Here is a 27,942-nt window from a genome sequence, read left to right on the forward strand (position 1 = left end):
ACGACAACAACAACAAAAATAAATCACATAGAGCCTTCTCGTTATCACGTTCATGAGGACCAGGATGACAATTGCACAATGTTGAAGTTTGCATGCTCACAATAACTTTTGAGCAAAAAAATATCATATTTTGAATTTAGCACCTGAAATATTTGCCAAACACTATTGACAAAAAGGAACTCCAATGAGTAAGAAATTTGTAAACATTTTGATACAATTTTTAGTCCAACAAACAATAGTTTGTAAGTGATATTGTTTGATTAGTTTTTTTGTTTGGGGATATTGTTTTTTTCTTTCATTAGAATAAAGGAATTGAATTTTGTTCCAACGGACCTAATACATGCATTTTTCCAAGTTACTTCATTTGTCCGAAACCAATTTATTTCATATCAATTTTGAAAGTATTTTAAACTATTTCCTGAACCTGCCCTCCTACAGCAGAAAAGGGAGCTGAGGTTCCTCTCAAAGCAAAAGAGGAATCTGAAATTCCTCACAAGGCTAAACCTATTATTAGAGGTGAATGCAAATGCATTTGAGCAAAATAATGCATTTTATTAGCCAAAACCAGTCTTATGACAGACATACTCACATCATTGTGGTTACACTATATTTTTCACAACTTCTGGGATAAACATCAATTTCACGATATACAGTGCTGAATTACGTTGCACTTAACATTTTTACTTCATGAAAGTAAGTTTTCTTCAAGTTATGATCCTTTTGGCACAAAAAGTGAATAAAAGGAATTCCTTGTTTGTTGATATTATGTTGATCATGCAAAAATATTTCAAAATCTCAAAATTGTAATGATCATTGCATTCTTTCTCTATTCCATTTTTTTGTATGGAGACAGTGCTTGTTGTGGTTGAAACTGCCTTAATTTTAGAAGATGACCTTTATCGGAAAACATTTAAGAGCAGGTTTCTCGGTTTGATGTTGTAAATTTTATAATTGATGAAAAAATTGAAACATTTCTCCATTGAGGCAAAGCTAAAATGAAAGCATCGATGTGATGCATTGATCAAATACTTTTAAAAGTGATAATCTCATGCCATGAATCAGACATTCATTTTCTGAAATAATTAGGTTCCACTTTCTGAGAGATATTTATCTTCCTTTTATTTAACCATGAAGGCAAAGAAGTGAATTTGATTCCTCAAAAGCAAATTAAAGAACTTATCAAAGGTTTGATCAACAACATTTTTGCAGTGAAGTTGACAGTTGTCATTCATCTGCAAAATTACAGAAATAATGTCTTGTTTTCCTTTCCAATGAATATACGATGAGACTAATTAGATGATACAATTTATGAATGCGTTGCCAAAAAAACATCTTCATTTTCCCCCCTTTAATGCCAAAGTTACTCTGGGATTAATCCAAAGTTTTATATAAAATCATTATTAAAATACTTTTTGCTATTTCGCAGTGCCTGAAGAAGTCGAAGTTCCTAGGAAACCAAAAGTTGTTTCAAGAGGTACTTGAAATGCATTTTCTTTTGAAAAAAAACAAATGCATTTGTACATTATTTTGATGAAACAAAAACATCTCTGAACAGAATCTTTTTCGTGCCCGATTATCTTTTCAAATTTTACAAATTTTGGTGCATGTGTAAGTAATTGACCTTGGAAATTGAATGCTGACATCAAAATCAGGCATGTTACAAATACAGTTTGAAAAAATAATCATAGTTTTATGAACGCAGTGTTTCCCAAAGAGTGCGGGTATTATCAAGTTAACAATGCTTTGATTTAGCACCACCATTTTGATAATTAAACTTTGTAAAAACTAATTATTTCCAAATTATTGTTGAACACAGCTCTCTGATAATGCATATCTTACATTGGATATTTTATTTGATCTCATATTGTAAAATGTAAAAATAACTACTTTTGCAATAATCTTAAGAACTGACAACACAGAAATACATCATATAGAGCCATCCTGTTATCACGTTCAAGAAGACCAGGATGACAATTGATTGCACAATGCTGATATTTACATGCTCGCAAAAACTTTTGAGCAAAAAAAAAAATACATATTTTTAATGTATCATTTGAAATATTTGCCGAACATTTTTATGAAAAGGGAATCCCAAAGAGTGAACGCTTTGTAAGCATTTTGACAACTTTTGGTCCAATAAACGATAGTTTGAAAGGAATATTTTAAAATTATTTTGTGAGGGGTGGCAGGGTGGAGATATTTGTCTCTTTCAATTGATTAAATTAATTGATTATTTTCCAAACAGACCTCATACATGCATTTTCCAAGGCACTTCCTTTGTCTGCAACCAATTTATTTCATATCAATTTGGAAGGGTTTTAAACTAGTTGCTTAACCTGCCCCACAGCAGAAGAGGAAGCTGAGGTTCCTCTCAAGGCAAAAGAGGTTTCTGAGGTTCCTTACAAGAAAAAACCTATTTTTAGAGGTGATTGTAAATGCATTTGAGCAAAATAATGCATTTTATTAGCCAAAAACAGGCTTATGACATACTCACATTATTGTAATTACACTCTATTTTTCACAACTGGAATAGACGTCCACATCGATTTCATGATACACTGAATTATCTTGTACTTCAGATTTTTATTTCATTAAAGTAACTTTTCTTGAGGTTATTATCTTTTTGACACATTTTGCTGAATAAAAGCAATACCCTCTTTATTGATGATGTATTGACAACTCAAAATATTTTAAGATATCAAAATTGTTATGATCACTGTGTTCCTTGTCTATTCATTGATTGCTACAGAGATAACATTTGTATTGGTTGAAACCTCCTTGATTCTAGAAGATTAGCATCATTGGAAAACATTTAAGAGCAGATTTCTTGAGTTGATTTTATAATTTTTTGATTGATTCACAAAATTGGAACACTTATTTATTGAGGCAAAAGTGAAATGAAAGTATTGATGTGATGCATTGATCAAATACTTACAAAAGTGATAAACTCACGTCAGTGATCAAACACATCCATTGTCTGAAATAAATAGGTTCCATTATTTGAAAGCTGTTTATCTTCCTTATATTTAACCCTGAAGGCAAAGAAGTCAATTTGATTCCTCAAAAGCAAGTTAAAGATTTAATCAAAGGTTTGGTCAATTGCATTTTTTGCAGTGAAGTTGACAGTTGTCAATCATCTGCAAAATTACAGAAAGAATGCCTTCTTCTCTTTTCTGATGAATTATCTTTTTGAGGATGCAGCTTATAAAAGCATTGCCAACAAAAATCTTCATTTTTCCCCTTTCAATGCATTAATGTCCATGGGAATAATCCAAAGTTTTTCAGAAAATCATTATTAAAATACTTTTTGCTACTTTGCAGTGCCTGAAGAAGAAGTCGAAGTTCTAAGGAAACCAAAACCTGTTCCAAGAGGTACTTGAAATGCATTTTCTTTGAAAAAAAATGCATTTGTACAGTGTGTTGATGAAACGCAAACATATTTTCCCAGAATTTTTTATCGTGCCATATTAGCTTTTCAAATTGTGCAAATGTTGGAGCACATGCACCTCAGTGAGCTTGGAAATTTAATGCTGACATCATAATCAGGCATGTTAAAATACAGTTTGAAAAAATAATCATATTAGTTTCATTTACACAACGTATCACAAAGTGCAGGTATCATGTTAACAATGCTCAAACTTATCACCACCATTTTGATATTTAAACTTTGTAAAGCAAATAATTTCCAAATTTGTTTTTATCACAGCTCTCTGATAATGCATATCTTATGTTGGATATTTTATTTGGCCTCATATTGCAAAAGGTAAAAATAACTACTTTTGCAAAACTTTTAAAAACGAACGACAACAACAACAAAAAGAAATCACATAGAGCCTTCTCGATATCACGTTCATGAGGACCAGGATGACAATTGCACAATGTTGAAGTTTGCATGCTCACAATAACTTTTGAGCAAAAAAATATCATATTTTGAATTTAGCACCTGAAATATTTGCCAAACACTATTGACAAAAAGGAACTCCAAAGAGTAAGAAATTTGTAAACATTTTGATTCAATTTTTCTTCCAACAAACAATAGTTTGTAAGTGATATTGTTTGATTAGTTTTTTTGTTTGGGGATATTGTTTTTTTCTTTCATTTGAATAAAGGAATTGAATTTTGTTCCAACGGACCTAATACATGCATTTTTCCAAGTTACTTCATTTGTCCGAAACCAATTTATTTCATATCAATTTTGAAAGTATTTTAAACTATTTCCTGAACCTGCCCTACAGCAGAAAAGGGAGCTGAGGTTCCTCTCAAAGCAAAAGAGGAATCTGAAATTCCTCACAAGGCTAAACCTATTATTAGAGGTGAATGCAAATGCATTTGAGCAAAAGAATGCATTTTATTAGCCAAAACCAGTCTTATGACATACTCACATCATTGTGGTTACACTATATTTTTCACAACTTCTGGGATAAACATGCACATCAATTTCACGATATACAGTGCTGAATTACGTTGCACTTAACATTTTTACTTCATGAAAGTAAGTTTTCTTCCAGTTATGATCCTTTTGGCACAAAAAGTGAATAAAAGGAATTCCTTGTTTGTTGATATTATGTTGATCATGCAAAATATTTCAAAATCTCAAAATTGTAATGATCATTGCATTCTTTCTCTATTCCATTTTTTTGTATGGAGACAGTGCTTGTTGTGGTTGAAACTGCCTTCATTTTAGAAGATGACCTTTATCGGAAAACATTTAAGAGCAGGTTTCTCGGTTTGATGTTGTAAATTTTATAATTGATGAAAAAAATTGAGACATTTCTCCATTGAGGCAAAGCTAAAATGAAAGCATCGATGTGATGCATTGATCAAATACTTTTAAAAGTGATAATCTCATGCCATGAATCAGACATTCATTTTCTGAAATAATTAGGTTCCACTTTCTGAGAGATATTTATCTTCCTTTTATTTAACCCTGAAGGCAAAGAAGTGAATTTGATTCTTCAAAAGCAAATTAAAGAACTTATCAAAGGTTTGACCAACAACATTTTTGCAGTGAAGTTTACAGTTGTCATTCATCTGCAAAATTACAGAAATAATGTCTTGTTTTCCTTTCCAATGAATATACTATGAGACTAATTAGATGATACAATTTATGAATGCGTTGCCAAAAAAACATCTTCATTTTCCCCCCTTTAATGCCAAAGTTACTCTGGGATTAATCCAAAGTTTTATATAAAATCATTATTAAAATACTTTTTGCTATTTCGCAGTGCCTGAAGAAGTCGAAGTTCCTAGGAAACCAAAAGTTGTTTCAAGAGGTACTTGAAATGCATTTTCTTTTGAAAAAAAACAAATGCATTTGTACATTATTTTGATGAAACAAAAACATCTCTGAACAGAATCTTTTTCGTGCCCGATTATCTTTTCAAATTTTACAAATTTTGGTGCATGTGTAAGTAATTGACCTTGGAAATTGAATGCTGACATCAAAATCAGGCATGTTACAAATACAGTTTGAAAAAATAATCATAGTTTTATGAACGCAGTGTTTCCCAAAGAGTGCGGGTATTATCAAGTTAACAATGCTTTGATTTATCACCACCATTTTGAAAATTAAACTTTGTAAAAACTAATTATTTCCAAATTATTGTTGAACACAGCTCTCTGATAATGCATATCTTACATTGGATATTTTATTTGATCTCATATTGTAAAATGTAAAAATAACTACTTTTGCAATAATCTTAAGAACTGACAACACAGAAATACATCACATAGAGCCATCCTGTTATCACGTTCAAGAAGACCAGGATGACAATTGATTGCACAATGCTGATATTTACATGCTCGCAAAAACTTTTGAGCAAAAAAAAAAATACATATTTTTAATGTATCATTTGAAATATTTGCCGAACATTTTTATGAAAAGGGAATCCCAAAGAGTGAACGCTTTGTAAACATTTTGACAACTTTTGGTCCAATAAACGATAGTTTGAAAGGAATATTTTAAAATTATTTTGTGAGGGGTGGCAGGGTGGAGATATTTGTCTCTTTCAATTGATTAAATGAATTGATTATTTTCCAAACAGACCTCATACATGCATTTTCCAAGGCACTTCCTTTGTCTGCAACCAATTTATTTCATATCAATTTTGAAGGGTTGTAAACTAGTTGCTTAACCTGCCCCACAGCAGAAGAGGAAGCTGAGGTTCCTCTCAAGGCAAAAGAGGTTTCTGAGGTTCCTTACAAGAAAAAACCTATTTTTAGAGGTGATTGTAAATGCATTTGAGCAAAATAATGCATTTTATTAGCCAAAAACAGGCTTATGACATACTCACATTATTGTAATTACACTCTATTTTTCACAACTGGAATAGACGTCCACATCGATTTCACGATACACTGAATTATCTTGTACTTCAGATTTTTATTTCATTAAAGTAACTTTTCTTGAGGTTATTATCCTTTTGACACATTTTGCTGAATAAAAGCAATACCCTCTTTATTGATGATGTATTGACAACTCAAAATATTTTAAGATATCAAAATTGTTATGATCACTGTGTTCCTTGTCTATTCATTGATTGCTACAGAGATAACATTTGTATTGGTTGAAACCTCCTTGATTCTAGAAGATTAGCATCATTGGAAAACATTTAAGAGCAGATTTCTTGAGTTGATTTTATAATTTTTTGATTGATTCACAAAATTGGAACACTTATTTATTGAGGCAAAAGTGAAATGAAAGTATTGATGTGATGCATTTATCAAATACTTACAAAAGTGATAAACTCACGTCAGTGATCAAACACATCCATTGTCTGAAATAAATAGGTTCCATTATTTGATAGCTGTTTATCTTCCTTATATTTAACCCTGAAGGCAAAGAAGTCAATTTGATTCCTCAAAAGCAAGTTAAAGATTTAATCAAGGGTTTGGTCAATTGCATTTTTTGCAGTGAAGTTGACAGTTGTCAATGATATGCAAAATTACAGAAAGAATGCCTTCTTCTCTTTTCTGATGAATTATCTTTTTGAGGATGCAGCTTATAAAAGCATTGCCAACAAAAATCTTCATTTTTCCCCTTTCAATGCATTAATGTCCATGGGAATAATCCAAAGTTTTTCAGAAAATCATTATTAAAATACTTTTTGCTACTTCGCAGTGCCTGAAGAAGAAGTCGAAGTTCTAAGGAAACCAAAACCTGTTCCAAGAGGTACTTGAAATGCATTTTCTTTGAAAAAAAATGCATTTGTACAGTGTGTTGATGAAACGCAAACATATTTTCCCAGAATTTTTTATCGTGCCATATTAGCTTTTCAAATTGTGCAAATGTTGGAGCACATGCACCTCAGTGAGCTTGGAAATTGAATGCTGACATCATAATTAGGCATGTTAAAATACAGTTTGAAAAAATAATCATATTAGTTTCATTTACACAACGTATCACAAAGTGCAGGTATCACGTTAACAATGCTCAAACTTATCACCACCATTTTGATATTTAAACTTTGTAAAGCAAATAATTTCCAAATTTGTTTTTATCACAGCTCTCTGATAATGCATATCTTATGTTGGATATTTTATTTGGCCTCATATTGCAAAAGGTAAAAATAACTACTTTTGCAAAACTTTAAAAACGAACGACAACAACAACAACAAAAAGAAATCACATAGAGCCTTCTCGTTATCACGTTCATGAGGACCAGGATGACAATTGCACAATGTTGAAGTTTGCATGCTCACAATAACTTTTGAGCAAAAAAATATCATATTTTGAATTGAGCACCTGAAATATTTGCCAAACACTATTGACAAAAAGGAACTCCAAAGAGTAAGAAATTTGTCAACATTTTGATACAATTTTTAGTCCAACAAACAATAGTTTGTAAGTGGTATTGTTTGATTAGTTTTTTTGTTTGGGGATATTGTTTTTTTCTTTCATTTGAATAAAGGAATTTAATTTTGTTCCAACGGACCTAATACATGCATTTTTCCAAGTTACTTCATTTGTCCGAAACCAATTTATTTCATATCAATTTTGAAAGTATTTTAAACTATTTCCTGAACCTGCCCTACAGCAGAAAAGGGAGCTGAGGTTCCTCTCAAAGCAAAAGAGGAATCTGAAATTCCTCACAAGGCTAAACCTATTATTAGAGGTGAATGCAAATGCATTTGAGCAAAATAATGCATTTTATTAGCCAAAACCAGTCTTATGACATACTCACATCATTGTGGTTACACTATATTTTTCACAACTTCTGGGATAAACATCAATTTCACGATATATAGTGCTGAATTACGTTGCACTTAACATTTTTACTTCATGAAAGTAAGTTTTCTTCAAGTTATGATCCTTTTGGCACAAAAAGTGAATAAAAGGAATTCCTTGTTTGTTGATATTATGTTGATCATGCAAAAATATTTCAAAATCTCAAAATTGTAATGATCATTGCATTCTTTCTCTATTCCATTTTTTTGTATGGAGACAGTGCTTGTTGTGGTTGAAACTGCCTTAATTTTAGAAGATGACCTTTATCGGAAAACATTTAAGAGCAGGTTTCTCGGTTTGATGTTGTAAATTTTATAATTGATGAAAAAATTGAAACATTTCTCCATTGAGGCAAAGCTAAAATGAAAGCATCGATGTGATGCATTGATCAAATACTTTTAAAAGTGATAATCTCATGCCATGAATCAGACATTCATTTTCTGAAATAATTAGGTTCCACTTTCTGAGAGATATTTATCTTCCTTTTATTTAACCATGAAGGCAAAGAAGTGAATTTGATTCCTCAAAAGCAAATTAAAGAACTTATCAAAGGTTTGATCAACAACATTTTTGCAGTGAAGTTGACAGTTGTCATTCATCTGCAAAATTACAGAAATAATGTCTTGTTTTCCTTTCCAATGAATATACGATGAGACTAATTAGATGATACAATTTATGAATGCGTTGCCAAAAAAACATCTTCATTTTCCCCCCTTTAATGCCAAAGTTACTCTGGGATTAATCCAAAGTTTTATCTAAAATCATTATTAAAATACTTTTTGCTATTTAGCAGTGCCTGAAGAAGTCGAAGTTCCTAGGAAACCAAAAGTTGTTTCAAGAGGTACTTGAAATGCATTTTCTTTTGAAAAAAAACAAATGCATTTGTACATTATTTTGATGAAACAAAAACATCTCTGAACAGAATCTTTTTCGTGCCCGATTATCTTTTCAAATTTTACAAATTTTGGTGCATGTGTAAGTAATTGACCTTGGAAATTGAATGCTGACATCAAAATCAGGCATGTTACAAATACAGTTTGAAAAAATAATCATACTTTTATGAACGCAGTGTTTCCCAAAGAGTGCGGGTATTATCAAGTTAACAATGCTTTGATTTAGCACCACCATTTTGATAATTAAACTTCGTAAAAACTAATTATTTCCAAATTATTGTTGAACACAGCTCTCTGATAATGCATATCTTACATTGGATATTTTATTTGATCTCATATTGTAAAATGTAAAAATAACTACTTTTGCAATAATCTTAAGAACTGACAACACAGAAATACATCATATAGAGCCATCCTGTTATCACGTTCAAGAAGACCAGGATGACAATTGATTGCACAATGCTGATATTTACATGCTCGCAAAAACTTTTGAGCAAAAAAAAAAATACATATTTTTAATGTATCATTTGAAATATTTGCCGAACATTTTTATGAAAAGGGAATCCCAAAGAGTGAACGCTTTGTAAACATTTTGACAACTTTTGGTCCAATAAACGATAGTTTGAAAGGAATATTTTAAAATTATTTTGTGAGGGGTGGCAGGGTGGAGATATTTGTCTCTTTCAATTGATTAAATGAATTGATTATTTTCCAAACAGACCTCATACATGCATTTTCCAAGGCACTTCCTTTGTCTGCAACCAATTTATTTCATATCAATTTTGAAGGGTTTTAAACTAGTTGCTTAACCTGCCCCACAGCAGAAGAGGAAGCTGAGGTTCCTCTCAAGGCAAAAGAGGTTTCTGAGGTTCCTTACAAGAAAAAACCTATTTTTAGAGGTGATTGTAAATGCATTTGAGCAAAATAATGCATTTTATTAGCCAAAAACAGGCTTATGACATACTCACATTATTGTAATTACACTCTATTTTTCACAACTGGAATAGACGTCCACATCGATTTCACGATACACTGAATTATCTTGTACTTCAGATTTTTATTTCATTAAAGTAACTTTTCTTGAGGTTATTATCCTTTTGACACATTTTGCTGAATAAAAGCAATACCCTCTTTATTGATGATGTATTGACAACTCAAAATATTTTAAGATATCAAAATTGTTATGATCACTGTGTTCCTTGTCTATTCATTGATTGCTACAGAGATAACATTTGTATTGATTGAAACCTCCTCGATTCTAGAAGATTAGCATCATTGGAAAACATTTAAGAGCAGATTTCTTGAGTTGATTTTATAATTTTTTGATTGATTCACAAAATTGGAACACTTATTTATTGAGGCAAAAGTGAAATGAAAGTATTGATGTGATGCATTGATCAAATACTTACAAAAGTGATAAACTCACGTCAGTTATCAAACACATCCATTGTCTGAAATAAATAGGTTCCATTATTTGATAGCTGTTTATCTTCCTTATATTTAACCCTGAAGGCAAAGAAGTCAATTTGATTCCTCAAAAGCAAGTTAAAGATTTAATCAAAGGTTTGGTCAATTGCATTTTTTGCAGTGAAGTTGACAGTTGTCAATCATCTGCAAAATTACAGAAAGAATGCCTTCTTCTCTTTTCTGATGAATTATCTTTTTGAGGATGCAGCTTATAAAAGCATTGCCAACAAAAATCTTCATTTTTCCCCTTTCAATGCATTAATGTCCATGGGAATAATCCAAAGTTTTTCAGAAAATCATTATTAAAATACTTTTTGCTACTTCGCAGTGCCTGAAGAAGAAGTCGAAGTTCTAAGGAAACCAAAACCTGTTCCAAGAGGTACTTGAAATGCATTTTCTTTGAAAAAAAATGCATTTGTACAGTGTGTTGATGAAACGCAAACATATTTTCCCAGAATTTTTTATCGTGCCATATTAGCTTTTCAAATTGTGCAAATGTTGGAGCACATGCACCTCAGTGAGCTTGGAAATTTAATGCTGACATCATAATTAGGCATGTTAAAATACAGTTTGAAAAAATAATCATATTAGTTTCATTTACACAACGTATCACAAAGTGCAGGTATCACGTTAACAATGCTCAAACTTATCACCACCATTTTGATATTTAAACTTTGTAAAGCAAATAATTTCCAAATTTGTTTTTATCACAGCTCTCTGATAATGCATATCTTATGTTGGATATTTTATTTGGCCTCATATTGCAAAAGGTAAAAATAACTACTTTTGCAAAACTTTAAAAACGAACGACAACAACAACAAAAAGAAATCACATAGAGCCTTCTCGTTATCACGTTCATGAGGACCAGGATGACAATTGCACAATGTTGAAGTTTGCATGCTCACAATAACTTTTGAGCAAAAAAATATCATATTTTGAATTTAGCACCTGAAATATTTGCCAAACACTATTGACAAAAAGGAACTCCAAAGAGTAAGAAATTTGTCAACATTTTGATACAATTTTTAGTCCAACAAACAATAGTTTGTTAGTGATATTGTTTGATTAGTTTTTTTGTTTGGGGATATTGTTTTTTTCTTTCATTTGAATAAAGGAATTGAATTTTGTTCCAACGGACCTAATACATGCATTTTTCCAAGTTACTTCATTTGTCCGAAACCAATTTATTTCATATCAATTTTGAAAGTATTTTAAACTATTTCCTGAACCTGCCCTACAGCAGAAAAGGGAGCTGAGGTTCCTCTCAAAGCAAAAGAGGAATCTGAAATTCCTCACAAGGCTAAACCTATTATTAGAGGTGAATGCAAATGCATTTGAGCAAAATAATGCATTTTATTAGCCAAAACCAGTCTTATGACATACTCACATCATTGTGGTTACACTATATTTTTCACAACTTCTGGGATAAACATCAATTTCACGATATACAATGCTGAATTACGTTGCACTTAACATTTTTACTTCATGAAAGTAAGTTTTCTTCAAGTTATGATCCTTTTGGCACAAAAAGTGAATAAAAGGAATTCCTTGTTTGTTGATATTATGTTGATCATGCAAAAATATTTCAAAATCTCAAAATTGTAATGATCATTGCATTCTTTCTCTATTCCATTTTTTTGTATGGAGACAGTGCTTGTTGTGGTTGAAACTGCCTTAATTTTAGAAGATGACCTTTATCGGAAAACATTTAAGAGCAGGTTTCTCGGTTTGATGTTGTAAATTTTATAATTGATGAAAAAATTGAAACATTTCTCCATTGAGGCAAAGCTAAAATGAAAGCATCGATGTGATGCATTGATCAAATACTTTTAAAAGTGATAATCTCATGCCATGAATCAGACATTCATTTTCTGAAATAATTAGGTTCCACTTTCTGAGAGATATTTATCTTCCTTTTATTTAACCATGAAGGCAAAGAAGTGAATTTGATTCCTCAAAAGCAAATTAAAGAACTTATCAAAGGTTTGATCAACAACATTTTTGCAGTGAAGTTGACAGTTGTCATTCATCTGCAAAATTACAGAAATAATGTCTTGTTTTCCTTTCCAATGAATATACGATGAGACTAATTAGATGATACAATTTATGAATGCGTTGCCAAAAAAACATCTTCATTTTCCCCCCTTTAATGCCAAAGTTACTCTGGGATTAATCCAAAGTTTTATATAAAATCATTATTAAAATACTTTTTGCTATTTCGCAGTGCCTGAAGAAGTCGAAGTTCCTAGGAAACCAAAAGTTGTTTCAAGAGGTACTTGAAATGCATTTTCTTTTGAAAAAAAACAAATGCATTTGTACATTATTTTGATGAAACAAAAACATCTCTGAACAGAATCTTTTTCGTGCCCGATTATCTTTTCAAATTTTACAAATTTTGGTGCATGTGTAAGTAATTGACCTTGGAAATTGAATGCTGACATCAAAATCAGGCATGTTACAAATACAGTTTGAAAAAATAATCATAGTTTTATGAACGCAGTGTTTCCCAAAGAGTGCGGGTATTATCAAGTTAACAATGCTTTGATTTAGCACCACCATTTTGATAATTAAACTTCGTAAAAACTAATTATTTCCAAATTATTGTTGAACACAGCTCTCTGATAATGCATATCTTACATTGGATATTTTATTTGATCTCATATTGTAAAATGTAAAAATAACTACTTTTGCAATAATCTTAAGAACTGACAACACAGAAATACATCATATAGAGCCATCCTGTTATCACGTTCAAGAAGACCAGGATGACAATTGATTGCACAATGCTGATATTTACATGCTCGCAAAAACTTTTGAGCAAAAAAAAAAATACATATTTTTAATGTATCATTTGAAATATTTGCCGAACATTTTTATGAAAAGGGAATCCCAAAGAGTGAACGCTTTGTAAACATTTTGACAACTTTTGGTCCAATAAACGATAGTTTGAAAGGAATATTTTAAAATTATTTTGTGAGGGGTGGCAGGGTGGAGATATTTGTCTCTTTCAATTGATTAAATGAATTGATTATTTTCCAAACAGACCTCATACATGCATTTTCCAAGGCACTTCCTTTGTCTGCAACCAATTTATTTCATATCAATTTTGAAGGGTTTTAAACTAGTTGCTTAACCTGCCCCACAGCAGAAGAGGAAGCTGAGGTTCCTCTCAAGGCAAAAGAGGTTTCTGAGGTTCCTTACAAGAAAAAACCTATTTTTAGAGGTGATTGTAAATGCATTTGAGCAAAATAATGCATTTTATTAGCCAAAAACAGGCTTATGACATACTCACATTATTGTAATTACACTCTATTTTTCACAACTGGAATAGACGTCCACATCGATTTCACGATACACTGAATTATCTTGTACTTCAGATTTTTATTTCATTAAAGTAACTTTTCTTGAGGTTATTATCCTTTTGACACATTTTGCTGAATAAAAGCAATACCCTCTTTATTGATGATGTTTTGACAACTCAAAATATTTTAAGATATCAAAATTGTTATGATCACTGTGTTCCTTGTCTATTCATTGATTGCTACAGAGATAACATTTGTATTGATTGAAACCTCCTCGATTCTAGAAGATTAGCATCATTGGAAAACATTTAAGAGCAGATTTCTTGAGTTGATTTTATAATTTTTTGATTGATTCACAAAATTGGAACACTTATTTATTGAGGCAAAAGTGAAATGAAAGTATTGATGTGATGCATTGATCAAATACTTACAAAAGTGATAAACTCACGTCAGTGATCAAACACATCCATTGTCTGAAATAAATAGGTTCCATTATTTGAAAGCTGTTTATCTTCCTTATATTTAACCCTGAAGGCAAAGAAGTCAATTTGATTCCTCAAAAGCAAGTTAAAGATTTAATCAAAGGCTTGGTCAATTGCATTTTTTGCAGTGAAGTTGACAGTTGTCAATCATCTGCAAAATTACAGAAAGAATGCCTTCTTCTCTTTTCTGATGAATTATCTTTTTGAGGATGCAGCTTATAAAAGCATTGCCAACAAAAATCTTCATTTTTCCCCTTTCAATGCATTAATGTCCATGGGAATAATCCAAAGTTTTTCAGAAAATCATTATTAAAATACTTTTTGCTACTTCGCAGTGCCTGAAGAAGAAGTCGAAGTTCTAAGGAAACCAAAACCTGTTCCAAGAGGTACTTGAAATGCATTTTCTTTGAAAAAAAATGCATTTGTACAGTGTGTTGATGAAACGCAAACATATTTTCCCAGAATTTTTTATCGTGCCATATTAGCTTTTCAAATTGTGCAAATGTTGGAGCACATGCACCTCAGTGAGCTTGGAAATTTAATGCTGACATCATAATTAGGCATGTTAAAATACAGTTTGAAAAAATAATCATATTAGTTTCATTTACACAACGTATCACAAAGTGCAGGTATCACGTTAACAATGCTCAAACTTATCACCACCATTTTGATATTTAAACTTTGTAAAGCAAATAATTTCCAAATTTGTTTTTATCACAGCTCTCTGATAATGCATATCTTATGTTGGATATTTTATTTGGCCTCATATTGCAAAAGGTAAAAATAACTACTTTTGCAAAACTTTAAAAACGAACGACAACAACAACAAAAAGAAATCACATAGAGCCTTCTCGTTATCACGTTCATGAGGACCAGGATGACAATTGCACAATGTTGAAGTTTGCATGCTCACAATAACTTTTGAGCAAAAAAATATCATATTTTGAATTTAGCACCTGAAATATTTGCCAAACACTATTGACAAAAAGGAACTCCAAAGAGTAAGAAATTTGTCAACATTTTGATACAATTTTTAGTCCAACAAACAATAGTTTGTTAGTGATATTGTTTGATTAGTTTTTTTGTTTGGGGATATTGTTTTTTTCTTTCATTTGAATAAAGGAATTGAATTTTGTTCCAACGGACCTAATACATGCATTTTTCCAAGTTACTTCATTTGTCCGAAACCAATTTATTTCATATCAATTTTGAAAGTATTTTAAACTATTTCCTGAACCTGCCCTACAGCAGAAAAGGGAGCTGAGGTTCCTCTCAAAGCAAAAGAGGAATCTGAAATTCCTCACAAGGCTAAACCTATTATTAGAGGTGAATGCAAATGCATTTGAGCAAAATAATGCATTTTATTAGCCAAAACCAGTCTTATGACATACTCACATCATTGTGGTTACACTATATTTTTCACAACTTCTGGGATAAACATCAATTTCACGATATACAATGCTGAATTACGTTGCACTTAACATTTTTACTTCATGAAAGTAAGTTTTCTTCAAGTTATGATCCTTTTGGCACAAAAAGTGAATAAAAGGAATTCCTTGTTTGTTGATATTATGTTGATCATGCAAAAATATTTCAAAATCTCAAAATTGTAATGATCATTGCATTCTTTCTCTATTCCATTTTTTTGTATGGAGACAGTGCTTGTTGTGGTTGAAACTGCCTTAATTTTAGAAGATGACCTTTATCGGAAAACATTTAAGAGCAGGTTTCTCGGTTTGATGTTGTAAATTTTATAATTGATGAAAAAATTGAAACATTTCTCCATTGAGGCAAAGCTAAAATGAAAGCATCGATGTGATGCATTGATCAAATACTTTTAAAAGTGATAATCTCATGCCATGAATCAGACATTCATTTTCTGAAATAATTAGGTTCCACTTTCTGAGAGATATTTATCTTCCTTTTATTTAACCATGAAGGCAAAGAAGTGAATTTGATTCCTCAAAAGCAAATTAAAGAACTTATCAAAGGTTTGATCAACAACATTTTTGCAGTGAAGTTGACAGTTGTCATTCATCTGCAAAATTACAGAAATAATGTCTTGTTTTCCTTTCCAATGAATATACGATGAGACTAATTAGATGATACAATTTATGAATGCGTTGCCAAAAAAACATCTTCATTTTCCCCCCTTTAATGCCAAAGTTACTCTGGGATTAATCCAAAGTTTTATATAAAATCATTATTAAAATACTTTTTGCTATTTCGCAGTGCCTGAAGAAGTCGAAGTTCCTAGGAAACCAAAAGTTGTTTCAAGAGGTACTTGAAATGCATTTTCTTTTGAAAAAAAACAAATGCATTTGTACATTATTTTGATGAAACAAAAACATCTCTGAACAGAATCTTTTTCGTGCCCGATTATCTTTTCAAATTTTACAAATTTTGGTGCATGTGTAAGTAATTGACCTTGGAAATTGAATGCTGACATCAAAATCAGGCATGTTACAAATACAGTTTGAAAAAATAATCATAGTTTTATGAACGCAGTGTTTCCCAAAGAGTGCGGGTATTATCAAGTTAACAATGCTTTGATTTAGCACCACCATTTTGATAATTAAACTTCGTAAAAACTAATTATTTCCAAATTATTGTTGAACACAGCTCTCTGATAATGCATATCTTACATTGGATATTTTATTTGATCTCATATTGTAAAATGTAAAAATAACTACTTTTGCAATAATCTTAAGAACTGACAACACAGAAATACATCATATAGAGCCATCCTGTTATCACGTTCAAGAAGACCAGGATGACAATTGATTGCACAATGCTGATATTTACATGCTCGCAAAAACTTTTGAGCAAAAAAAAAAATACATATTTTTAATGTATCATTTGAAATATTTGCCGAACATTTTTATGAAAAGGGAATCCCAAAGAGTGAACGCTTTGTAAACATTTTGACAACTTTTGGTCCAATAAACGATAGTTTGAAAGGAATATTTTAAAATTATTTTGTGAGGGGTGGCAGGGTGGAGATATTTGTCTCTTTCAATTGATTAAATGAATTGATTATTTTCCAAACAGACCTCATACATGCATTTTCCAAGGCACTTCCTTTGTCTGCAACCAATTTATTTCATATCAATTTTGAAGGGTTTTAAACTAGTTGCTTAACCTGCCCCACAGCAGAAGAGGAAGCTGAGGTTCCTCTCAAGGCAAAAGAGGTTTCTGAGGTTCCTTACAAGAAAAAACCTATTTTTAGAGGTGATTGTAAATGCATTTGAGCAAAATAATGCATTTTATTAGCCAAAAACAGGCTTATGACATACTCACATTATTGTAATTACACTCTATTTTTCACAACTGGAATAGACGTCCACATCGATTTCACGATACACTGAATTATCTTGTACTTCAGATTTTTATTTCATTAAAGTAACTTTTCTTGAGGTTATTATCCTTTTGACACATTTTGCTGAATAAAAGCAATACCCTCTTTATTGATGATGTTTTGACAACTCAAAATATTTTAAGATATCAAAATTGTTATGATCACTGTGTTCCTTGTCTATTCATTGATTGCTACAGAGATAACATTTGTATTGATTGAAACCTCCTCGATTCTAGAAGATTAGCATCATTGGAAAACATTTAAGAGCAGATTTCTTGAGTTGATTTTATAATTTTTTGATTGATTCACAAAATTGGAACACTTATTTATTGAGGCAAAAGTGAAATGAAAGTATTGATGTGATGCATTGATCAAATACTTACAAAAGTGATAAACTCACGTCAGTGATCAAACACATCCATTGTCTGAAATAAATAGGTTCCATTATTTGAAAGCTGTTTATCTTCCTTATATTTAACCCTGAAGGCAAAGAAGTCAATTTGATTCCTCAAAAGCAAGTTAAAGATTTAATCAAAGGCTTGGTCAATTGCATTTTTTGCAGTGAAGTTGACAGTTGTCAATCATCTGCAAAATTACAGAAAGAATGCCTTCTTCTCTTTTCTGATGAATTATCTTTTTGAGGATGCAGCTTATAAAAGCATTGCCAACAAAAATCTTCATTTTTCCCCTTTCAATGCATTAATGTCCATGGGAATAATCCAAAGTTTTTCAGAAAATCATTATTAAAATACTTTTTGCTACTTTGCAGTGCCTGAAGAAGAAGTCGAAGTTCTAAGGAAACCAAAACCTGTTCCAAGAGGTACTTGAAATGCATTTTCTTTGAAAAAAAATGCATTTGTACAGTGTGTTGATGAAACGCAAACATATTTTCCCAGAATTTTTTATCGTGCCATATTAGCTTTTCAAATTGTGCAAATGTTGGAGCACATGCACCTCAGTGAGCTTGGAAATTGAATGCTGACATCATAATCAGGCATGTTAAAATACAGTTTGAAAAAATAATCATATTAGTTTCATTTACACAACGTATCACAAAGTGCAGGTATCATGTTAACAATGCTCAAACTTATCACCACCATTTTGATATTTAAACTTTGTAAAGCAAATAATTTCCAAATTTGTTTTTATCACAGCTCTCTGATAATGCATATCTTATGTTGGATATTTTATTTGGCCTCATATTGCAAAAGGTAAAAATAACTACTTTTGCAAAACTTTTAAAAACGAACGACAACAACAACAAAAAGAAATCACATAGAGCCTTCTCGATATCACGTTCATGAGGACCAGGATGACAATTGCACAATGTTGAAGTTTGCATGCTCACAATAACTTTTGAGCAAAAAAATATCATATTTTGAATTTAGCACCTGAAATATTTGCCAAACACTATTGACAAAAAGGAACTCCAAAGAGTAAGAAATTTGTCAACATTTTGATACAATTTTTAGTCCAACAAACAATAGTTTGTAAGTGATATTGTTTGATTAGTTTTTTTGTTTGGGGATATTGTTTTTTTCTTTCATTTGAATAAAGGAATTGAATTTTGTTCCAACGGACCTAATACATGCATTTTTCCAAGTTACTTCATTTGTCCGAAACCAATTTATTTCATATCAATTTTGAAAGTATTTTAAACTATTTCCTGAACCTGCCCTACAGCAGAAAAGGGAGCTGAGGTTCCTCTCAAAGCAAAAGAGGAATCTGAAATTCCTCACAAGGCTAAACCTATTATTAGAGGTGAATGCAAATGCATTTGAGCAAAATAATGCATTTTATTAGCCAAAACCAGTCTTATGACATACTCACATCATTGTGGTTACACTATATTTTTCACAACTTCTGGGATAAACATCAATTTCACGATATACAGTGCTGAATTACGTTGCACTTAACATTTTTACTTCATGAAAGTAAGTTTTCTTCAAGTTATGATCCTTTTGGCACAAAAAGTGAATAAAAGGAATTCCTTGTTTGTTGATATTATGTTGATCATGCAAAAATATTTCAAAATCTCAAAATTGTAATGATCATTGCATTCTTTCTCTATTCCATTTTTTTGTATGGAGACAGTGCTTGTTGTGGTTGAAACTGCCTTAATTTTAGAAGATGACCTTTATCGGAAAACATTTAAGAGCAGGTTTCTCGGTTTGATGTTGTAAATTTTATTATTGATGAAAAAATTGAAACATTTCTCCATTGAGGCAAAGCTAAAATGAAAGCATCGATGTGATGCATTGATCAAATACTTTTAAAAGTGATAATCTCATGCCATGAATCAGACATTCATTTTCTGAAATAATTAGGTTCCACTTTCTGAGAGATATTTATCTTCCTTTTTTTTTTTTTTTTTTTTTTTTGTATACAATATCGAGGCTCGTGAAAGAGCGAACATTAATCACATGAACACACAGAAAGACAAACCGACACATAAAACATATAACATAGGGAGCGGTAGACAAGATGGGGAGAGAGGGGGAAGGACACAAACACAACATTTGAGAGCAGGGACCGAGAGACATGGAGACATCGAGAGATCTGAGAGAGGGCGAGGGCTTTGGGGGGGGGGGGGGCGTGGGAAGGGAGCAGTGGGAGAGGTATAAAACATATGGACACTGCCAGGACTTCCAGGAAAGAAGTTGGAATTTCAAACAAGGTGGATCTGGGGTGAATTAGCGGGGGTAGAAAAGATCAAGGTTTTGGATGGGGGAAGATAAGAGATGGTGGTGAACAGCTGTTTTAAAGACCTGGAGGGAGGAGTGGGATTGAAGCGAGTGAGGGAGTTTGTTCCAGAGGCGGGAGAAAAGAGGAATGAAAGAGTGAAGGTGAGCGGAGAGCCGAGATTTCGGCAGTTTAACCATCAGAGGGTTGCTGGCAGATCTTGTGCGACCTGTAGGAATATTTGGGGGACAGAGCACAGAGAGAGCTGGGGGTGCAAGGCCGGAGAGGAGTCGGTAGAAGACAGAAAGACCACCTACCTGCCTGCGGTGAGTGAGTGAAAGGCCCTCAGAGATAGCTTCATCGCGGGAGATTCCAATAATTCTGAAAGCTTTGGTTTCAACAGCGTGAAGCCGAGCTAGGTGTGAGGCAGGAGCACCGGCCCATAGGGGAGAACAGTATTCCATTGAGCTGCGGATGAAAGCCTTGTATGTGGTGAGGAGCTCAGATGTGCCGAGGAAGGACTTCGCACGACGGAGGATGCCAAGTCGGCGACTGGCTTTGGAGGCCAGCTTGGAAATGTGGTTTTCCCAAGAAAGATCATGGCAGATAGTGAGACCCAAAATCTTGAGCGACAGAACTTCTTGGAGAGGATTGTTGAGAAAGTAGATGGGAGGGTTGTCCAGTCGATCTTTTCGGAGAGACATAGTAAGAGTGTGAGATTTGTCAGGATTGAAAGACATGTTCCACTTGTTTGACCAGTCTGTGATTTTGTCCAGGTCTTCAGAGAGTGAGGAGGCAGCAGACTGCCGATCTGAGGGAAGAGGAATGGAGCGGCAGAGAGTGGAGTCATCAGCAAAGAGATAGAGAGGATTTTCGAGAGAGTCAGAGAGATCATTGATGAAGACCAGAAAAAGCACGGGGCCCAGAACACTGCCTTGGGGAACTCCAGCCTGAACAGGAAGAGGAGATGAGAGAAACCCATTCAGGGCCACACGTTGACGACGACTAGAGAGGAAGTCCGCCAGCCATGCGTGGAGATTTCCATGGATACCAAAGGAGGAGAGTTTGGTGAGCAGAGCGGGGTGCCAGACCGTGTCGAAGGCACGTGATATGTCGAGGGAGACAGCTCTAATTTCCTGTTTGGCATTGAGGACCTCCATCCATTGTTGAGACAGCAGAAGCAGCATGTCCAGAGTAGAGTGACCTGGTCTGAAACCAAATTGATGATCAGAGATCAAGCCATTGGAGAAGAGGAAAGATTTCATATCAGAAGCAATGATGGATTCCATGACTTTGCTGATAATTGGGAGAAGGCTGATTGGTCTGTAGTTGCTAGGATCTGTTTTTGCACCTTTTTTGTGCAAAGCGGTGATGTTGGCTGATTTCCAAGCAGATGGCAGTTGACCTTGAGCAAAAGAGAGGGTGAAGAGAACAGAGAGAGGGTGAGATAGAGCAGCAGAGCAGGATTTTAGGACCCGTGGGCTGATGCCGTCGGGTCCAGTTGCAGAATCAGAGTCGAGGGTTGACAGAAACTTTTCCACCTTGTCAGGAGGAAAGGACACGGAGTCCAGGAGCAGCAGGGTACGACTGGGTATGGTGGGTACAGAGAGGGATGGGTTTGGGACACAAGATTTAGAGGCAAACACAGAGTTGAGGCATTCAGCTTTTTCACGTGCGGAGTCAGCTGTGTAGCCGTTTGAGGTAAGGGAGGGGATGGAGGGGGAACAAACACCAGAAACGGATTTGACCAGACGCCACCAGGATTTGGAAGAGGGAGACAGATAAGAGAGTTCGGTCTTGAGAACGGAGAGATATTGTTTCCTGGCTCTCCTGAGGGTGGACACACACTTGTTTCGGGCTTTGTGAAAGGAAATGAGATTTCCTTCCGTTGGATTTGCTTTCCAGGAGACGAAGGCAAGTTGTTTCTGGGCAACAGCCTCACCACAAGATTCTGTGTACCATGGACGGGAGGAAGGGTATGACAACTGAAGACGAGATGGGATAAATCTGTGCATGAGAGAGAGCAATTTACTTTGGAAGAATTCCCAGGATGAGTTGATGTCAGAGGTGGTAGAGATGGGAGACCAGTCCAGATGATTGATGGCTGCTTGAAGACCGTGCCAGTTGGCCTGAGTGAAATGCCAGACTCGTCGACGCTGAGCAGGCTCCCTGAGGATGGTCAGAGAGATGTCCACTTTAACAAGGACATGATCAGATGATCCGATCGGAGCAGAAGAAGAACAGCAGACATTTTCAGGGAAGTTAGTCATAACCAAGTCCAGAAGAGAAGATGTTCCGTTGACTGAGATCCGGGTAGGGAAATTGACAGATTGTGTCAGTCCCAGTGAGTCGCAGAAGTCCTTTGCTGAGGAGCCATGGCTGGTGAGAGAGGTACCCACACCCAGCCAACTGGCATGATGACAGTTGAAATCACCACATATGAGGAAGAGAGAGTTGGGATGAGTAGATAGAAGTTGGTCCATATCATCAGACAGCGAGATGTAGATGGAGTCATCACTGTTTGGTGGACGGTACAACACACATATGAACAAGAGGTGGGAGCGAAGGGGAAGCCGTAGCCAGAGGTATTCCTGGGGGTGAGGTGGAGAGAGTGCAGTGCAGGGCGAGTGAGGAAGAGAGTTTTTGATAAAGATAGCAACCCCGCCTCCAGGACGAGGCTCAGGTCTATCATACCGGAGGAGGGAGTAGCCCGGGAGAGATACTATGGAATCAGAGACATCATAAAGGAGGAAAGTTTCTGTTAAGCAGATCACGTCTGGTTTGACAGAAGCAACCTGTATGGAGAGATCAGTTAAGTTTGAACGAAGGCCCCGGATGTTTGAGGTCCATACCGTTAATGAAGAGGAAGGGGGAGCATCAGATACAGAACAGGGGGGAGGAGGGGTAGGGTAAGATGTGGAAGAGGTGGAAGAGGTAGGGAGAGCTGTTGAAGGTGTGTCAGAGATTTCAGAATAGCTCGGAGAAAGGGAAGGATGGGGCAGACAAAAGGTTTGATGGTGATTGGGTGAGCCACAATGAGGTGTTATTTGAGGAGGGGGAAGAGCGAGGCAGAAGGTTGGGGGAGATGGAGGTGAGAGTTTGAAGGGGGAAGAAGCGGGGAGGACGCTTTGAGGAGGGGGAGTGAGCGGGGGGAAATTGAGAAGCAATGAGGGTGGGGAGATTTGAAGGGGAGGGGTGAGGGGGGAGTTTGGGAGGGAAGGGACAAGGGGAGGGATTTGAAAGGGATGGGATATGGGGGAGATTTGGAGGGGAGGGGTGAGGCAGGAGTCTAGGAGGGGAGGGGCGAGGGGGCGTCTTGGCGGGGAGGGGTGAGGGAGTAGTTTAGGAGGGAGGGGGCAAGGGGGGAGATTTGAAAGGGATGGGTGATGGGGAAGATTTGGAGGGGAGGGGTGATGGGGAAGATTTGGAGGGGAGGGGTTATGGGGAAGATTTGGAGGGGAGGGGTGAGATTGGATTTTTGAAAGTGTACGATTTTTGGGAAACGAACATTTATTGCAAAATGAGTTTCTTGTGACCTTCGAGTTAAAAATACGTTTAAGGACGCTGGATGGAGGATGGAGTGCAGGAGAGTTTAGGGAATGTAGAACAAAGGCACTATAGGAGATGGATATTTTTTTTGGGATGAATTGATTTGGTGAGCAAGTCGAAAGCAGCCTTTTAAAGAAGAAGAAGAAAAAGGTGTTATAAAATATGACGGAATACATAACTTGAGGGGAAAGTGTAAACATTGAAGGTTAATGAGTGAAAACTATCTGGGGAAATGGGGGAGAAACACGTGGTCGAAGAACGAACGAACGAATAAGAATGAATAAACGAATGAGAACAGAGAAGGAAATGTTGTTTTTTTTTTTGTTGTTTTTTTTTTTTTTTTTTGAGTTGAGATTTATACAAGGAAGTAGGCTATGGGTGAAAAGACTGGGAATACAGAGAACGAAAGTTATTGGATCACAAACGACGGACCACTGAGAGAAAAACAAAGCCTCAAGGTTGTACAGTGCACACTGTACAAGGCCTTGCTCGCGACACGGCAAACAGACGATCAATTTATGAAAGATAAACACCGAGAAACAACCAAAGTTGCACACAATAACTTCACACACCGAAAGATAAATACAGTTTCGACAAAATACAATTGTGAACAGACTTAACTTCGAAAAATGTGGAGACCGTGTGGAGCTTCGAAAATCCCTCAAAGCATCCTCCCCGCTTCTTCCCCCTTCAAAGGGTTTTATTTAACCATGAAGGCAAAGAAGTGAATTTGATTCCTCAAAAGCTTGATCAACAACATTTTTGCAGTGAAGTTGACAGTTGTCATTCATCTGCAAAATTACAGAAATAATGTCTTGTTTTCCTTTCCAATGAATATACGATGAGACTAATTAGATGATACAATTTATGAATGCGTTGCCAAAAAAACATCTTCATTTTCCCCCCTTTAATGCCAAAGTTACTCTGGGATTAATCCAAAGTTTTATATAAAATCATTATTAAAATACTTTTTGCTATTTCGCAGTGCCTGAAGAAGTCGAAGTTCCTAGGAAACCAAAAGTTGTTTCAAGAGGTACTTGAAATGCATTTTCTTTTGAAAAAAAACAAAGGCATTTGTACATTATTTTGATGAAACAAAAACATCTCTGAACAGAATCTTTTTCGTGCCCGATTATCTTTTCAAATTTTACAAATTTTGGTGCATGTGTAAGTAATTGACCTTGGAAATTGAATGCTGACATCAAAATCAGGCATGTTACAAATACAGTTTGAAAAAATAATCATAGTTTTATGAACGCAGTGTTTCCCAAAGAGTGCGGGTATTATCAAGTTAACAATGCTTTGATTTAGCACCACCATTTTGATAATTAAACTTCGTAAAAACTAATTATTTCCAAATTATTGTTGAACACAGCTCTCTGATAATGCATATCTTACATTGGATATTTTATTTGATCTCATATTGTAAAATGTAAAAATAACTACTTTTGCAATAATCTTAAGAACTGACAACACAGAAATACATCATATAGAGCCATCCTGTTATCACGTTCAAGAAGACCAGGATGACAATTGATTGCACAATGCTGATATTTACATGCTCGCAAAAACTTTTGAGCAAAAAAAAAAATACATATTTTTAATGTATCATTTGAAATATTTGCCGAACATTTTTATGAAAAGGGAATCCCAAAGAGTGAACGCTTTGTAAACATTTTGACAACTTTTGGTCCAATAAACGATAGTTTGAAAGGAATATTTTAAAATTATTTTGTGAGGGGTGGCAGGGTGGAGATATTTGTCTCTTTCAATTGATTAAATGAATTGATTATTTTCCAAACAGACCTCATACATGCATTTTCCAAGGCACTTCCTTTGTCTGCAACCAATTTATTTCATATCAATTTTGAAGGGTTTTAAACTAGTTGCTTAACCTGCCCCACAGCAGAAGAGGAAGCTGAGGTTCCTCTCAAGGCAAAAGAGGTTTCTGAGGTTCCTTACAAGAAAAAACCTATTTTTAGAGGTGATTGTAAATGCATTTGAGCAAAATAATGCATTTTATTAGCCAAAAACAGGCTTATGACATACTCACATTATTGTAATTACACTCTATTTTTCACAACTGGAATAGACGTCCACATCGATTTCACGATACACTGAATTATCTTGTACTTCAGATTTTTATTTCATTAAAGTAACTTTTCTTGAGGTTATTATCCTTTTGACACATTTTGCTGAATAAAAGCAATACCCTCTTTATTGATGATGTATTGACAACTCAAAATATTTTAAGATATCAAAATTGTTATGATCACTGTGTTCCTTGTCTATTCATTGATTGCTACAGAGATAACATTTGTATTGATTGAAACCTCCTCGATTCTAGAAGATTAGCATCATTGGAAAACATTTAAGAGCAGATTTCTTGAGTTGATTTTATAATTTTTTGATTGATTCACAAAATTGGAACACTTATTTATTGAGGCAAAAGTGAAATGAAAGTATTGATGTGATGCATTGATCAAATACTTACAAAAGTGATAAACTCACGTCAGTTATCAAACACATCCATTGTCTGAAATAAATAGGTTCCATTATTTGATAGCTGTTTATCTTCCTTATATTTAACCCTGAAGGCAAAGAAGTCAATTTGATTCCTCAAAAGCAAGTTAAAGATTTAATCAAAGGTTTGGTCAATTGCATTTTTTGCAGTGAAGTTGACAGTTGTCAATCATCTGCAAAATTACAGAAAGAATGCCTTCTTCTCTTTTCTGATGAATTATCTTTTTGAGGATGCAGCTTATAAAAGCATTGCCAACAAAAATCTTCATTTTTCCCCTTTCAATGCATTAATGTCCATGGGAATAATCCAAAGTTTTTCAGAAAATCATTATTAAAATACTTTTTGCTACTTCGCAGTGCCTGAAGAAGAAGTCGAAGTTCTAAGGAAACCAAAACCTGTTCCAAGAGGTACTTGAAATGCATTTTCTTTGAAAAAAAATGCATTTGTACAGTGTGTTGATGAAACGCAAACATATTTTCCCAGAATTTTTTATCGTGCCATATTAGCTTTTCAAATTGTGCAAATGTTGGAGCACATGCACCTCAGTGAGCTTGGAAATTGAATGCTGACATCATAATTAGGCATGTTAAAATACAGTTTGAAAAAATAATCATATTAGTTTCATTTACACAACGTATCACAAAGTGCAGGTATCACGTTAACAATGCTCAAACTTATCACCACCATTTTGATATTTAAACTTTGTAAAGCAAATAATTTCCAAATTTGTTTTTATCACAGCTCTCTGATAATGCATATCTTATGTTGGATATTTTATTTGGCCTCATATTGCAAAAGGTAAAAATAACTACTTTTGCAAAACTTTAAAAACGAACGACAACAACAACAAAAAGAAATCACATAGAGCCTTCTCGTTATCACGTTCATGAGGACCAGGATGACAATTGCACAACGTTGAAGTTTGCATGCTCACAATAACTTTTGAGCAAAAAAATATCATATTTTGAATTTAGCACCTGAAATATTTGCCAAACACTATTGACAAAAAGGAACTCCAAAGAGTAAGAAATTTGTCAACATTTTGATACAATTTTTAGTCCAACAAACAATAGTTTGTTAGTGATATTGTTTGATTAGTTTTTTTGTTTGGGGATATTGTTTTTTTCTTTCATTTGAATAAAGGAATTGAATTTTGTTCCAACGGACCTAATACATGCATTTTTCCAAGTTACTTCATTTGTCCGAAACCAATTTATTTCATATCAATTTTGAAAGTATTTTAAACTATTTCCTGAACCTGCCCTACAGCAGAAAAGGGAGCTGAGGTTCCTCTCAAAGCAAAAGAGGAATCTGAAATTCCTCACAAGGCTAAACCTATTATTAGAGGTGAATGCAAATGCATTTGAGCAAAATAATGCATTTTATTAGCCAAAACCAGTCTTATGACATACTCACATCATTGTGGTTACACTATATTTTTCACAACTTCTGGGATA

The 27,942-nt window shown here is 34.1% G+C and overlaps 1 protein-coding gene across 1 annotated transcript in view; it reads left to right on the forward strand.

The window, feature by feature from the left end:
- TTN (titin) overlaps positions 1 to 27,942 on the forward strand; it is a 501,281-nt gene that overhangs the window by 243,958 nt on the left and 229,381 nt on the right. Inside the window, exons 183-195 of the mRNA XM_078776713.1 lie at positions 1,427 to 1,474; positions 3,322 to 3,372; positions 4,239 to 4,313; positions 5,226 to 5,273; positions 7,121 to 7,171; positions 9,021 to 9,068; positions 10,916 to 10,966; positions 12,813 to 12,860; positions 14,708 to 14,758; positions 16,605 to 16,652; positions 18,500 to 18,550; positions 24,947 to 24,994; positions 26,842 to 26,892. Of these exons, the coding sequence (XP_078632839.1) occupies positions 1,427 to 1,474; positions 3,322 to 3,372; positions 4,239 to 4,313; positions 5,226 to 5,273; positions 7,121 to 7,171; positions 9,021 to 9,068; positions 10,916 to 10,966; positions 12,813 to 12,860; positions 14,708 to 14,758; positions 16,605 to 16,652; positions 18,500 to 18,550; positions 24,947 to 24,994; positions 26,842 to 26,892 (669 nt within the window). The remainder of the gene's footprint in view (positions 1 to 1,426; positions 1,475 to 3,321; positions 3,373 to 4,238; positions 4,314 to 5,225; positions 5,274 to 7,120; positions 7,172 to 9,020; positions 9,069 to 10,915; positions 10,967 to 12,812; positions 12,861 to 14,707; positions 14,759 to 16,604; positions 16,653 to 18,499; positions 18,551 to 24,946; positions 24,995 to 26,841; positions 26,893 to 27,942) is intronic.

Source organism: Myxine glutinosa, chromosome 1, assembly GCF_964187855.1.
Source record: "Myxine glutinosa chromosome 1, kmMyxGlut1.1, whole genome shotgun sequence".
Taxonomy (NCBI): domain Eukaryota; kingdom Metazoa; phylum Chordata; class Myxini; order Myxiniformes; family Myxinidae; genus Myxine; species Myxine glutinosa.